The sequence below is a fragment of the Neopsephotus bourkii genome, unplaced genomic scaffold, assembly GCF_033783945.1.
Source record: "Neopsephotus bourkii isolate Nb327-2 ecotype Australia unplaced genomic scaffold, CSIRO-AGI_Nbou_v1 NB_1826, whole genome shotgun sequence".
Taxonomy (NCBI): Eukaryota; Metazoa; Chordata; class Aves; order Psittaciformes; family Psittacidae; genus Neopsephotus; species Neopsephotus bourkii.
In genome coordinates, this window is record NW_026902299.1 from 1 (window position 1) to 13,894 (window position 13,894).

General features: G+C 58.5%; 1 protein-coding gene and 4 non-coding genes across 5 annotated transcripts; 1 reads left to right on the plus strand and 4 right to left on the minus strand.

The window, feature by feature from the left end:
• Window positions 1-293: 293 nt before the first annotated feature.
• Window positions 294-484, minus strand: LOC133207180 (U2 spliceosomal RNA). The gene has a single exon (XR_009723973.1). It is a non-coding gene; the product is annotated as a U2 spliceosomal RNA (small nuclear RNA).
• Window positions 485-1,760: 1,276 nt separating this feature from the next.
• Window positions 1,761-1,951, minus strand: LOC133207179 (U2 spliceosomal RNA). The gene has a single exon (XR_009723972.1). It is a non-coding gene; the product is annotated as a U2 spliceosomal RNA (small nuclear RNA).
• Window positions 1,952-3,259: 1,308 nt separating this feature from the next.
• On the minus strand, window positions 3,260-3,450 carry LOC133207181 (U2 spliceosomal RNA). The gene has a single exon (XR_009723974.1). It is a non-coding gene; the product is annotated as a U2 spliceosomal RNA (small nuclear RNA).
• Window positions 3,451-4,707: 1,257 nt separating this feature from the next.
• LOC133207182 (U2 spliceosomal RNA) lies at window positions 4,708-4,898 on the minus strand. The gene has a single exon (XR_009723975.1). It is a non-coding gene; the product is annotated as a U2 spliceosomal RNA (small nuclear RNA).
• A 1,507-nt stretch (window positions 4,899-6,405) lies between these two features.
• On the plus strand, window positions 6,406-13,635 carry LOC133207178 (ubiquitin thioesterase OTUB1-like). Its single transcript, XM_061343833.1, has 7 exons — window positions 6,406-6,554; window positions 7,196-7,257; window positions 7,366-7,464; window positions 8,266-8,384; window positions 9,076-9,160; window positions 11,159-11,353; window positions 13,401-13,635. The coding sequence occupies exons 1-7, from the start codon at window positions 6,497-6,499 to the stop codon at window positions 13,596-13,598; spliced, it is 816 nt and encodes a 271-aa protein (XP_061199817.1). The 5' UTR covers window positions 6,406-6,496; the 3' UTR covers window positions 13,599-13,635.
• Window positions 13,636-13,894: the final 259 nt, after the last annotated feature.

The window sequence follows — 13,894 nt, forward strand, 5'->3', positions numbered from 1 at the left end:
CCGAGCCCAGCATCGCTGTAGCCCCTTTCAGAGACTGGAACCTGCTTTGAGCTCTCCTCGCAGCTTCTCTCCTCCAGCCCCAATGTCCTCAGCCTGGCTCCTATGGGAGCTGATCCAGCCCCTCCTCCGCACACCATGGAAGGGTTTGGGGACGAGACACCAGGTCTATCACGGAGTGGGTACCGAGTTATTCCGGGGAGAGCAGGAGCAGCACTCACAGAACACGTAGAACATCGGGACCCTACTACTGCTCTAAGGCTTTGCTCTGTCTTTGACCACCATGAGATCCCCCGCAGGGGTGCACCGAGCCCGGAGGCGCTGCAATACCGGGACGATGCGCGGAGCGGATGGAGCAAGCTCCGGGTCCGGCTCCCACGCCCAAAAATCCGTTTAATATAAAGTCCTCTCATCGAGGACGTATCAGATATTAAACTGATAAGAACAGATACTACACTTGATCTTAGCCAAAAGGCCGAGAAGCGATGCCCTCCCTGCCCCCCTGTCCCCGGCCCCAAGCGGGCCCGCACTCACTCACATCACGCTCACCCCGCTCCGCCCCACGGCTCCTTGCCCGCTGCTCTCCCCGCACCGTCCCGCGTCCTCGTCCTCATCCCGCGGGCACCGAACCCCGCTGAGCACCGGGAACCCGCCCGCTGTGGACCTCCCGGCACCCTCTGCGAGCCAGTTTGTATCTCATTAGCATAGCCCCGCCCCCTGAGCGGCACCGGGGAACCCTCATTGGCATCACACCCCATACGCCCCTCACAGCGCTGATTTGCATGGCCCCGCCCATCGATTCGGGGATGAAGGATGTGGCTGTGCTGGGGGATGAAGGATGCGGCTGGAGCCGGGGCAATGGGGGAGCTCCCACCTCAGACCCCAAAATTGCCCCTTTACACCCCAAAACTGCTCCCAGCCCTTTCCCACCACCGCTCCCCACCCCGCAGCTCCGCTGGCCCCAGCCCTGCACCCGAAAGGGCTTCAGAATGCCCCAGATGAGTCCTTGGGGAGGAAACTGCTCCTGCAGGATGGGCATGAGGAGGCAAGGGTGAAAGCGCCCACTGACCCCAGAGGAGGGTGGGAGTTGGGGTTCATGAGGTGATTGAGGCTCATGAGGAGGGGAGAGGGCTCCACTGAAGCCACCAGAGCAGCTCCAGCTGCCGTTAGGGGTGACCAAGGTGCTGGGGATGAGGGAGAGCACGATGGAGCCCAGCACAGCCGGGTCTATGGAGGAGGGATTCTTACCTTGGTTAAAGGCAGAGCCAAGCATTACCGGTATCTTGGACATTAAAGCTCATCCAGCTCCAACCCCTGCCATGCACAGGGACCCCTTCCACTGGAGCAGCTTGCTCCAAGCCCCTGTGTCCAACCTGGCCAGGGATGGGGCAGCCACAGCTCCCCTGGGCACCCTCACAGGGAAGAGCTTCCTTCAATCCAGTCTCAATCTCCCCTGTCCCAGTCTGACCCCATCACCCCTTGTCCTATCAAGTCCCTCATGCAGGTCCCTCCCCAGCATCCTTCAGAGCCTGGAACCTGCTCTGAGCTCTCCTCGCAGCTTCTCTCCTCCAGCCCCAATGCCCTCAGCCTGGTTCCTATGGGAGCTGCTCCAGCCCCTGCTTTGGAGACCACGGAGGGATTTGGGGACGAGACACCAGGACCATGGAGCAGGTACCGAGTTATCTCACAGCAGAGGAATAACATCGGGACGCTACCATTGCTCTAAGGTTTTGCTCTGTCTTTGACCACCATGAGATCCCCCGCAGGGGTGCACCGAGCCCGGAGGCGCTGCAATACCGGGACGATGCGCGGAGCGGATGGAGCAAGCTCCGGGTCCGGCTCCCACGACCAAAAATCCGTTTAATATAAAGTCCTCTCATCGAGGACGTATCAGATATTAAACTGATAAGAACAGATACTACACTTGATCTTAGCCAAAAGGCCGAGAAGCGATGCCCTCCCTGCCTCCCTGTCCCCGGCCCCAAGCGGGCCCGCACTCACTCACATCACGCTCACCCCGCTCCGCCCCACGGCTCCTTGCCCGCTGCTCTCCCCGCACCGTCCCGCGTCCTTGTCCTCATCCCGCGGGCACCGAACCCCGCTGAGCACCGGGAACCCGCCCGCTGTGGACCTCCCGGCACCCTCTGCGAGCCGGTTTGTATCTCATTAGCATAGCCCCGCCCCCTGAGTTGCACCGGGGAAGCCTCATTTGCATCACACCCCATACGCCCCTCACAGCGCTGATTTGCATGGCCCCGCCCATCGATTCGGGGATGAAGGATGTGGCTGTGCTGGGGGATGAAGGATGCGGCTGGAGCCGGGGCAATGGGGGAGCTCCCACCTCAGACCCCAAAATTGCCCCTTTCCACCCCAAAACTGCTCCGAGCCCTTTCCCAACACCGCTCCCCACCCCGCAGCTCCGCTGGCCCCAACCCTGCACCCCAAATGGCTTCAGAATGCCCCAGATGAGTCCTTGGGGAGGAAACTGCTCCTGCAGGATGGGCATGAGGAGGCAAGGGTGAAAGCGCCCACTGACCCCAGAGGAGGGTGGGAGTTGGGGTTCATGAGGTGATTGAGGCTCATGAGGAGGGGAGAGGGCTCCACTGAAGCCACCAGAGCAGCTCCAGCTGCCGTTAGGGGTGACCAAGGTGCTGGGGATGAGGGAGAGCACGATGGAGCCCAGCACAGCCGGGTCTATGGAGGAGGGATCCTTACCTTGGTTAAAGGCAGAGCCAAGCGTTATGAAGCGTTACCGGTGTCTTGGACATTAAAGCTCATCCAGCTCCAACCCCTGCCATAGGCAGGGACCCCTTCCCCTGGAGCAGCTTGCTCCAAGCCCCTGTGTCCAACCTGGCCAGGGATGGGGCAGCCACAGCTCCCCTGGGCACCCTCACAGGGAAGAGCTTCCTTCAATCCAGTCTCAATCTCCCCTGTCCCAGTCTGACCCCATCACCCCTTGTCCTATCAAGTCCCTCATGCAGGTCCCTCCCCAGCATCCTTCAGAGCCTGGAACCTGCTCTGAGCTCTCCTCGCAGCTTCTCTCCTCCAGCCCCAATGCCCTCAGCCTGGCTCCTATGGGAGCTGCTCCAGCCCCTGCTCTGGACACCACGGAGGGGTTTGGGAAGGAGGCACCAGATCTGCCACAGAGCAGGTACCGAGTTATCCTGAGGAGACCAGCATCAACCACAGCAGAGGAATAACATCGGGACGCTACCATTGCTCTAAGGCTTTGCTCTGTCTTTGACCACCCTGAGATCCCCCGCAGGGGTGCACCGAGCCCGGAGGCGCTGCAATACCGGGACGATGCGCGGAGCGGATGGAGCAAGCTCCGGGTCCGGCTCCCACGCCCAAAAATCCGTTTAATATAAAGTCCTCTCATCGAGGACGTATCAGATATTAAACTGATAAGAACAGATACTACACTTGATCTTAGCCAAAAGGCCGAGAAGCGATGCCCTCCCTGGCTCCCTGTCCCCGGCCCCAAGCGGGCCCGCACTCACTCACATCACGCTCACCCCGCTCCGCCCCACGGCTCCTTGCCCGCTGCTCTCCCCGCACCGTCCCGCGTCCTCGTCCTCATCTCGCGGGCACCGAACCCCGCTGAGCACCGGGAACCCGCCCGCTGTGGACCTCCCGGCACCCTCTGCGAGCCGGTTTGTATCTCATTAGCATAGCCCCGCCCCCTGAGTTGCCCCGGGGAACCCTCATTTGCATCACACCCCATACGCCCCTCACAGCGCTGATTTGCATGGCCCCGCCCATCGATTCCGGGATGAAGGATGTGGCTGTGCTGGGGGATGAAGGATGCGGCTGGAGCCGGGGCAATGGGGGAGCTCCCACCTCAGACCCCAAAATTGCCCCTTTCCACCCCAAAACTGCTCCGAGCCCTTTCCCAACACCGCTCCCCACCCCGCAGCACCGCTGGCCCCAACCCTGCACCCCAAATGGCTTCAGAATGCCCCAGATGAGTCCTTGGGGAGGAAACGGGGGGGATAATGGGGATGAGGAGGCAAGGGTGAAAGTGCCCACTGATCCCAGAGGAGGGTGGGAGTTGGGGTTCATGAGGTGATTGAGGCTCATGAGGAGTGGAGAGGGCTCCACTGAAGCCACCAGAGCAGCTCCAGCTGCCGTTAGGGGTGACCAAGGTGCTGGGGATGAGGGAGAGCACGATGGAGCCCAGCACAGCCGGGTCTATGGAGGAGGGATTCTTACCTTGGTTAAAGGCAGAGCCAAGCGTTATGAAGCGTTACCGGTGTTTTGGACCTTAAAGCTCATCCAGCTCCAACCCCTGCCATAGGCAGGGACCCCTTCCCCTGGAGCAGCTTGCTCCAAGCCCCTGTGTCCAACCTGGCCAGGGATGGGGCAGCCACAGCTCCTCTGGGCACCCTCACAGGGAAGAGCTTCCTTCAATCCAGTCTCAATCTCCCCTGTCCCAGTCTGACCCCATCACCCCTTGTCCTATCAAGTCCCTCATGCAGGTCCCTCCCCAGCATCCTTCAGAGCCTGGAACTTGCTCTGAGCTCTCCTCGCAGCTTCTCTCCTCCAGCCCCAATGCCCTCAACCTGGCTCCTATGGGAGCTGATCCAACCCCTGCCTGCTCTGGAGACCCCAGGTCTACCACAGAGCGGGTACCGAGTGCAGAGGAATAACACTGGGACTCTACCATTGCTCTAAGACTTTGCTCTGTCTTTGACCACCATGAGATCCCCGCAGGGGTGCACCGAGCCCGGAGGCGCTGCAATACCGGGACGATGCGCGGAGCGGATGGAGCAAGCTCCGGGTCCGGCTCCCACGCCCAAAAATCCGTTTAATATAAAGTCCTCTCATCGAGGACGTATCAGATATTAAACTGATAAGAACAGATACTACACTTGATCTTAGCCAAAAGGCCGAGAAGCGATGCCCTCCCTGCCTCCCTGTCCCCGGCCCCAAGCGGGCCCGCACTCACTCACATCACGCTCACCCCGCTCCGCCCCACGGCTCCTTGCCCGCTGCTCTCCCCGCACCGTCCCGCGTCCTTGTCCTCATCCCGCGGGCACCGAACCCCGCTGAGCACCGGGAACCCGCCCGCTGTGGACCTCCCGGCACCCTCTGCGAGCCAGTTTGTATCTCATTAGCATAGCCCCGCCCCCTGAGCGGCACCGGGGAACCCTCATTGGCATCACACCCCATACGCCCCTCACAGCGCTGATTTGCATGGCCCCGCCCATCGATTCGGGGATGAAGGATGTGGCTGTGCTGGGGGATGAAGGATGCGGCTGGAGCCGGGGCAACGGGGGAGCTCCCACCTCAGACCCCAAAATTGCCCCTTTACACCCCAAAACTGCTCCGAGCCCTTTCCCAACACCGCTCCCCACCCTGCAGCACCGCTGGCCCCAGCCCTGCACCCCAAATGGCTTCAGAATGCCCCAGATGAGTCCTTGGGGAGGAAACTGCTCCTGCAGGATGGGCATGAGGAGGCAAGGGTGGAAGCGCCCACTGACCCCAGAGGAGGGTGGGAGTTGGGGTTCATGAGGTGATTGAGGCTCATGAGGAGGGGAGAGGGCTCCACTGAAGCCACCAGAGCAGCTCCAGCTGCCCTTAGGGATGACCAAGGTGCTGGGGATGAGGGAGATGACAATGGAGCCCAGCACAGCCGGGTCTATGGAGGAGGGATTCTTACCTTGGTTAAAGGCAGAGCCAAGCGTTATCGGTGTTTTGGACCTTAAAGCTCATCAAGCTCCAACGCCTTCCATGCGCAGGGACCCCTTCCCCTGGAGCAGCTTGCTCCAAGCCCCTGTGTCCAACCTGGCCAGGGATGGGGCAGCCACAGCTCCCCTGGGCACCCTCACAGGGAAGAGCTTCCTTCAATCCAGTCTCAATCTCCCCTGTCCCAGTCTGACCCCATCACCCCTTGTCCTATCAAGTCCCTCATGCAGGTCCCTCCCCAGCATCCTTCAGAGCCTGGAACCTGCTCTGAGCTCTCCTCGCAGCTTCTCTCCTCCAGCCCCAATGTCCTCAGCCTGGTTCCTATGGGAGCTGCTCCAGCCTCTCCTCGGCACACCACGGAGGGGTTTGGGGCCGGGACACCAGGTCTACCACAGTTGGGTATTGAGTTACCAGCAGCAGCAGGCGCAGCACAGGGATATAGCATCGGGACCCTACCATGGCCCTGAGGCTCCGCTCTGTCATTAACCCTCTCCCCGCACCCTCCCAGCGTCCCCTTCGGATCTTCATTTGCATAGCCCCGCCCCCTCAGACACACCCCGCGTCTCTATGGGCGTGGCTTGTTGCTAGAGGCGAGGCCGTCTCGCCCCCGTGTGGTCACTAGGGGCGGGGACTGTCGCTAGGGGCGTGACATCCCGCCCACTCTGGCTGTTGATTGGTGCTGTGGGCGCCTGTGGGCGGGGTTTGTTGCTGAGTGGCCCGGAGCGCTTCCGGCGGGGCGGATGTTGCTCCGGAAGCTGTGCTGGCGGCTGCCGGTGACCCGGAAGCGCTGTGCGGGGCGGGGCTGCGGCGGATGATGGCGGCGGAGGAGCCTCAGCAGCAGCCGGAGCCGCTCGGCGGCGACGCGGACGGTACCGGAGGGACCCGGCACTGCGCCCCATAGCGCCCCATAGCACTCCTACGGCACCCTATAGGGCCCCCATAGCTCCCCATGGCACTCCTACGGCACCCTATAGCGCCCCATCGCGCCCCATAGCACTCCTATGGCACCCTATAGCGCCCCATAGCACTCCTACGGCACCCTATAGGGCCCCAATAGCTCCCCATAGCACTCCTACGGCAACCTATTGCACCCGATAGCACTCCTATGGCACCCTATAGTGCCCCATAGCACTCCTATGGCACCCCATAGCACCCCAGTAGCGCCCCATAGCACTCCCATGGCACCCTATAGCACCCCAATAGTGCCCCATAGCACTCCTATGGCACCCTATAGCGCCCCATAGTTGCCCATAACCCCCCATAGCCCCCCAAAAATGCCCCCATAGCACTCCTATAGCGCCCCATAATGCTCCAGTCTCCCCCTGTTCCCTCATAGGCCCTCCCAGCACCCCAATACCCCCCTATAGCTCCCCTATCACCCCCCCCCAATCCCATAGGGTCCCTGTAGCCCCCCAATGCCCCCCTGACCCAATTTGGGGGTTCCCATGGGGGGACGGACAAAGGCCCCGTGTCCATGGGGGTCCCCCCTTGACACCCACCACCCCCATAGGTGTGAACTGCCTGGCCTACGATGAGGCCATCATGGCCCAGCAGGACCGGATCCAGCAGGAGGTGAGACCCCCAACCCCCCCCCCCCCGCTTTGAACCCCATCCCCCCCCCCAAGTGCTTGAGGGGACCCCAAACCCCACTTTGGGGCTGCCCCCCCGTTCCCGGTGCAGATCGCGGTGCAGAACCCGCTGGTGTCGGAGCGCCTGGACCTGGCCGTGCTCTACAAGGAGTACGCTGAGGATGACCACATCTACCAGCAGAAGATCAAGGTGGGTTAGGGGGAGGGTTAGGGTTAGGGTTGGGGGTTAGGGTTAGGGTTAGGGTTAGGTGTTAGGGTTAGTGGTTGGGGGTTAGGGTTATTGTTAGGGTTAGGGTTTGGGGTGAGGGTTAGGGGTTAGAGTTAGTGGTTAGGGGTTAGGGTTTGGTGTTAGGTTAGGGTCAGGGTTAGGGTTTAGGGTTAGGGGTTAGAGTTAGGAGTTAGGGGTTAGGGTTAGGGGTTTAGGCTTAGAGTTAGGGTTTAGGGCTTAGGGTTAGGGGTTTATGGTCAGGGTTAGGCATTAGGGGCTAGGTGTGGTTTGGCTTAGGGGTTAGGGTTGGGGGTTAATGTTAGTGGTTACAGGTTAGGGTTAGGGGTTTGGGTTTGGTGTTACAGTTAGGGTGTAGGGTTAGGGTTAGGGTTAGGGTTAGGGGTTAGCAGTTAGGGTTGGGGGTTAGTTGTTAGTGTTAGGGGTTAGAGTTAGTAGTTAGGGTTAGGGGTTTAGGGTCAGGGTTAGGCATTAGGGGTTAGTGTTGCGGGTTAGGGTTTGGGTTTAGTGTTAGGGTCAGGGTTAGGGGTTAGAGTTTGGGATTAGGTTTGGGGTTAGGGGTTATGGTTAGGGTTTGGGTTAGGATTAGGTGTTAGTGTAGGGTTTAGAGTTATCGTTTGTGTTAGGGCTTATGGTTAGGGGTTAGGGTTAGGGTGTGGGGCTGGGGGGCACTGAATCCCTCCGCTTTGGGCCTGGGGGGCTGGGGGGGTCCTGCTCCCCCCGCCCCTCTCCTCTTCACCCCCCTCCCACCCCCCCCCGTTCCAGGACCTGCTCCAGAAGTACTCCTACATCCGGAAGACGCGGCCGGACGGGAACTGCTTCTATCGAGCCTTTGGCTTCGCGCACCTGGAGGCGCTGCTGGAGGACGGGCAGGAGCTGCAGCGGTGTGGGAGCCCCCCCCCATAGCAGGGACCCCCATAGCGGGGAACTCCCCCCCATAGCAGGGAACCCCCATAGCAGGGATGCCCCCGTAGGAGGGACCCCCCCCATAGCAAGGACCCCCATTGCAGGGAACCCTCCCCCCATAGGAGGGACCCCCTATAGCAGGATCCCCCCATAGCAGGGACCCCCCCCCATAGCAGGGACCCCCCCCCCCATAGCAAGGACCCCACCCATAGCATCGATCCCCCCCATAGCAGGGACCCCCCCATAGCAGGGACTCTTATGCAAAGACCCCCCCCCAACCTTGGGTGCCCCTTCCCAAGTCCTTTGGGTGTCACTGGCCCTCCCAGACCCGGGGACCTCCTCCTCCGCCCTCCATATACTTGGTGGTCCCCCCCCCCATTCCTGGGGTACCCTATGGGCCCCTGGGTGTTCCCTTCCCAAGTCTCTGGGTGCCTGTGGTGCCCCCCCCGTAACTTTGTCCTCCCCATACCATAGCCATTGGGTGCCCCCCCCCCCCCACTATACCCAGGGCTCCCTCCCGGGCATCCTGGGGTCCCCTTCCCAAGTCCTCTGGATGCCCTTTGTCACCCCCTTGTCATGCCTATGGGTCCCCCCCCCAACCCCCCTTTGTGTCCCCCTGTCTCTGGGGGCTGGTGCCCCCCCATGACCCCTTCCCATTGCCCCCCCCAGGTTCAAGGAGGTGTCAGCGCGCAGCAAGGAGGAGCTGGTGGCTCAGGGCTTCACCGAGTTCACCATTGAGGACTTCCACAACACGGTGGGACATGGGACATACACGTGTGTGTGACGGTGACACGTGTCTGTGTGACAGTGACACGTGTGCGTGTGACGGTGACATGTTTGTGTGTGACGGTGACACATGTCTGGGACGGTGACACATGTCTGGGACGGTGACACGCGTGTGTGTGACGGTGACACGCGTGTGTGTGACGGTGACACGCGTCTGTGACGGTGACACGTGTCTGTGTGACAGTGACACGTGTGTGGGACGGTGACACGTGTGTGTGACAGTGACACATGTCTGTGACAGTGACACGTGTGTGTGACGGTGACACGTGTGTGTGTCAGTGATGTGTGACAGTGATGTGTGTGACGGTGACACGTGTCTGTGTGACAGTGACGTGTCTGTGTGACGGTGACACGTGTGTGTGACGGTGACATGTCTGTGACGGTGACACATGTCTGTGTGACAGTTACACGTGTGTGTGACGGTGACACACGTGTGTGTGACAGTGATGTGTGTGTGACGGTGCCGCGTGCGCGACGGTGACATGTATGACAGTGACCATGTGTGTGGGTCAGTGATGTGTGTGTGATGGTGACACGTGTGTGTGTGATGGTGACGTGTGTGACAGTAACACACGTGTGTGCGTGCCGGTGACGTGTGTGTTTGTGACAATGACAGGTGTCTGTGACAGTGACATGTATGACAGTGACCGCGTGTGTGTCAGTGATGTGTGTGTGACAGTGACACGTGTGTGTGTCAGTGATGTGTCTGTGATAGTGACACGTGTGTGTGTGACTGTGACACCTGTGTGTGACGGTGGCTTGTGTTTGACAGTGGCATGTGTCTGTGCCAATGACATGTACGTTATCCATGTCAACACACACACATGCACCACGTTACCCGTGTGTTGCCCATGTTAAGACGCGTGTGTGACACACGTGTGTGTGACAGTGACACGTGTGTGTGATTTGTTACCTATGTGTTGCCCATTTTAACACGTGGGTGTGCTGATGAGCTGTGTGTTGCCCATGTTAACCCGTGCATGTACCCATGTGTTCCCCATGTTAACACGTGTGAGTACCCCTGTGTTGCCCATGTTAACACGTGTGTACCTGTGTTTTTACCCATTTTAATGTGTGTGTACTCCTGTTACCCTGTGTTGCCCATGTTAACATGCATACCCCCGTTACCCATATGTTACCCATGTTAACACCAGTGTGTCCCCATATGTTACCCATGTTAACATGTGTGTCCCTGTGTGTTGCCCACGTTAACACGTGTTTACCCATGTGTTACCCATGTTAACCAGCGTGTGTCCCTGTGTTACCCATGTTAACACGTGTGCGTCCCCGTGTGTTACCCATGTTAATACATGTGCGTCCCCATGTGTTAGCCATGTTAACCCATGTGTTCACCCGTGTGTTGCCCATATTAATACGTGTGTCCCTGTGTGTTATCCATGTTAACCCATGTGTGCCCCCATGTGTTACCCACGTTAACCCATGTGTGTCCCCATGTGATACCCACATTAACCCATGTGTGTCCCCATGTGTTACCCACGTTAACCCATGTGTGTCCCCACGTTAACCCATGTGTGTCCCCATGTGTTACCCACGTTAACCCATGTGTTACCCACGTTAACCCCTGTGTGTCCCCACGTTAACCCATGTGTGTCCCCATGTGTTACCCACATAAACCCATGTGTGTCCCCACGTGTTACCCACATTAACCCATGTCTGTCCCTATGTGTTACCCACATTAACTCGTGTGTGTCCCCGTGTGATACCCATGTTAACCCATGTGTGTCCCTGTGTGTGTCCCCACGTTAACCCCTTGTGTGTCCCCATGTGTTACCCACATTAACCTGTGTGTGTCCCCATGTGATACCCACGTTAACCCATGTGTGTCCCCACGTTAACCCCTGTGTGTCCCCATGTGTAACCCACATTAACCCATGTCCCCAAGTTAACCCATGTGTGTCCCCATGTGTTACCCACGTTAACCCATGCGTGTCCCCGCGTGTCGCAGTTCATGGAGCTGATCGAGCGCGTGGAGCGCCGCGTGCCGCTGCCGGAGCTGCTGGCGGCCTTCAACGAGCCCAGCACCTCGGATTACCTCGTGGTTTACCTGCGGCTCCTCACCTCCGGCTGCCTCCAGCGCCACCGCCGCTTCTTCGAGCAGTTCCTCGAGGGCGGGCGCAGCATCAAGGAGTTCTGCCAGCAGGTGAGGGCCAGGGCCCCGGCTGGGCCTGCAACGGGCCTTGAGCACGTCTGGAATGGGACTTGAATGGGTCTTGAATGGACCTTGGATGGGACTTGAATGGGCCTTGAATGGACCTTGAATGGGCCTTGAATGTGCCTTGGATGGACCTTGGATGGGTCTTGAATGGGTCTTAAATGGGTCTTGAATAGGCCTTGGATGGGACTTGAATGGGTCTTGAATGGACCTTGGATGGGACTTGAATGGGCCTTGAATGGACCTTGAATGGGCCTTGAATGTGCCTTGGATGGACCTTGGATGGGTCTTGAATGGGCCTTAAATGGGTCTTGAATAGGCCTTGGATGGGACTTGAATGGGCCTTGAATGGACCTTGAATGGGCCTTGAATGTGCCTTGGATGGACCTTGGATGGGTCTTGAATGGGTCTTAAATGGGTCTTGAATGGGTCTTGAATAGGCCTTGGATGGGACTTGAATGAGCCTTGAATGGACCTTGGATGGGCCTTGGATGGGTCTTGGATGGGCCTTGAATGGGTCTTGAATGGGTCTTGAATAGGCCTTGAATGGGCCTTGAATGAATCTTGGTTGGGTCTTGAATGGGCATTGAATGGGCCTTCACTGGGCCTTGAATGAGCCTTCAATAGGTCTTCAATGGGCCTTGAGTGAGTCTTGGTTGGGTCTTGAATGGACCTTGCATGGGTCTTGAATGAGCCTTGAATGGGCCTTGGATGGGTCTCGAATGAGTCTTAAATGGGCCTTGGATGGGTCTTGAATAGGCCTTGAATGCGTCTTGAATGGATCTTAAATGGGTCTTGAATAGGCCTTGGATGGGTCTTGAATGAGCCTTGAATGAGTCTTCATTGGATCTTGAATGGGTCTAGAATGAGTCTTGAATGGACCTTGAATGAATCTTGGTTGGGTCTTGAATGGGTCTTGAGTCGGTCTTGAATGGGCCTTCAGTGGGCCTTGAATGAGCCTTCAATAGGTCTTCAATGGGCCTTGAATGGGTCTTGAATGGATCTTGAATAGGTCTTCAATGGGTCTTGAATGAGCCTTCAATAGATCTTCAATGGGTCTTCAATGGGCCTTGTATGGGTCTTGAACAGGCCTTGGATGGGCCTTAAATGAGCCTTGAATGAGCCTTGAATGGGCCTTGAATGGGTTTTGAATGGGCGTTGAATGTGTCTTGAATGGACCTTGAACGGGCCTTGAATGGGTCTTGAATGAGCCTTGAATGGGCCTTGAATGGGTCTAGAATGGGCCTTGAATGGGTCTTGAATGGGTCTTGAATGGGCCTTCAGTAGGTCTTAAATGGGTCTTGAATGAGCCTTGAATGGGTCCTGAACCAATGGGCCTTCAATAGGTCTTGAATGGCACTTGAATGAGTCTTGGTTGGGTCTTGAATGGGCGTTGAATTGGTCTTGACTGGGTCTTGAATGAGCCTTGACTGGGTCTTAATGAGTCCTGAATGGGCCTTGAATGGATTTTGAATGATCCTTGAATGAGCCTTCATTGGGTCTTGAATGGGCCTTGAATGGGTCTTGAATGGGCCTTGAATGGGTCTTGAATGGGTCTTGAATGGGCCTTGAATGGGTCTTGAATGGGCCTTGAATGGGTCTTGAATGGGTCTTGAGTGGGTCTTGAATGGGCCTTGAATGGGCCTTGAATGGGCCTTGAATGGGTCTTGAATGGGTCTTGAATGGGTCTTGAATGGGCCTTGAGTGGGTCTTGAGTGGGTCTTGAATGAGCCTTGAATGGGCCTTGAATGGGTCTTGAATGGGTCTTGAGTGGGTCTTGAATGGGCCTTGAATGGGCCTTGAATGGGCCTTGAATGGGTCTTGAATGGGTCTTGAATGGGTCTTGAATGGGCCTTGAGTGGGTCTTGAGTGGGTCTTGAATGAGCCTTGAATGGGCCTTGAATGGGTCTTGAATGGGTCTTGAGTGGGTCTTGAATGGGCCTTGAGTGGGTCTTGAATGGGCCTTGAATGAGCCTTCCATGAACCTTGCCCCCCCCCCCCATCATTTCCCCTCTCCCCTCCCATCCCCCCCCAGGAGGTGGAACCCATGTGCAAGGAGAGCGACCACATCCACATCATCGCCCTGGCGCGGGCTCTGCACGTCTCCATCCTGGTGGAATACATGGACCGGGGGGAAGGGGGGGCCACCAACCCCCACGTCTTCCCCGAGGGCTCCCAGCCCCGCGTCTGCCTCCTCTACCGCCCCGGCCACTACGACATCCTCTACAAGTGAGCGCCTGCACCAGCACTGGGGGGCCCCCACCCCCCCGGCACCCCTCTTCCTCCCCACCCCCACCCCCCGCACCCCAATAAAGACGTGGCCCCACTCACTCTGGATGTTTATTTGGGGGGTGGGACCACTTGGGGGTTGCGTTGGGGTGTCTGTACAAAGGGGGTGGGAGGTAGTTGGGGGGTGGGAGGGGGCATCGATGGGGGGTCCATGGGGTGGGAGGGACCACATTGGGGGGATCCATGCAATGGGGGATGCTCATTGGACCCCTTTGGGGGAACATTTGGGGGATCCATGGA

Excerpts from the sequence above, each read along its gene's own strand:
- LOC133207178 (XM_061343833.1), top strand. The coding sequence starts at position 6,497 with ATGATGGCGGCGGAGGAGCCTCAGCAGCAGCCGGAGCCGCTCGGCGGC. Across the intron at positions 7,465-8,265 it reads TCTACCAGCAGAAGATCAAG|GACCTGCTCCAGAAGTACTC; the intron begins GTGGGTTAGGGG and ends CCCCCGTTCCAG. Across the intron at positions 8,385-9,075 it reads GACGGGCAGGAGCTGCAGCG|GTTCAAGGAGGTGTCAGCGC; the intron begins GTGTGGGAGCCC and ends TGCCCCCCCCAG.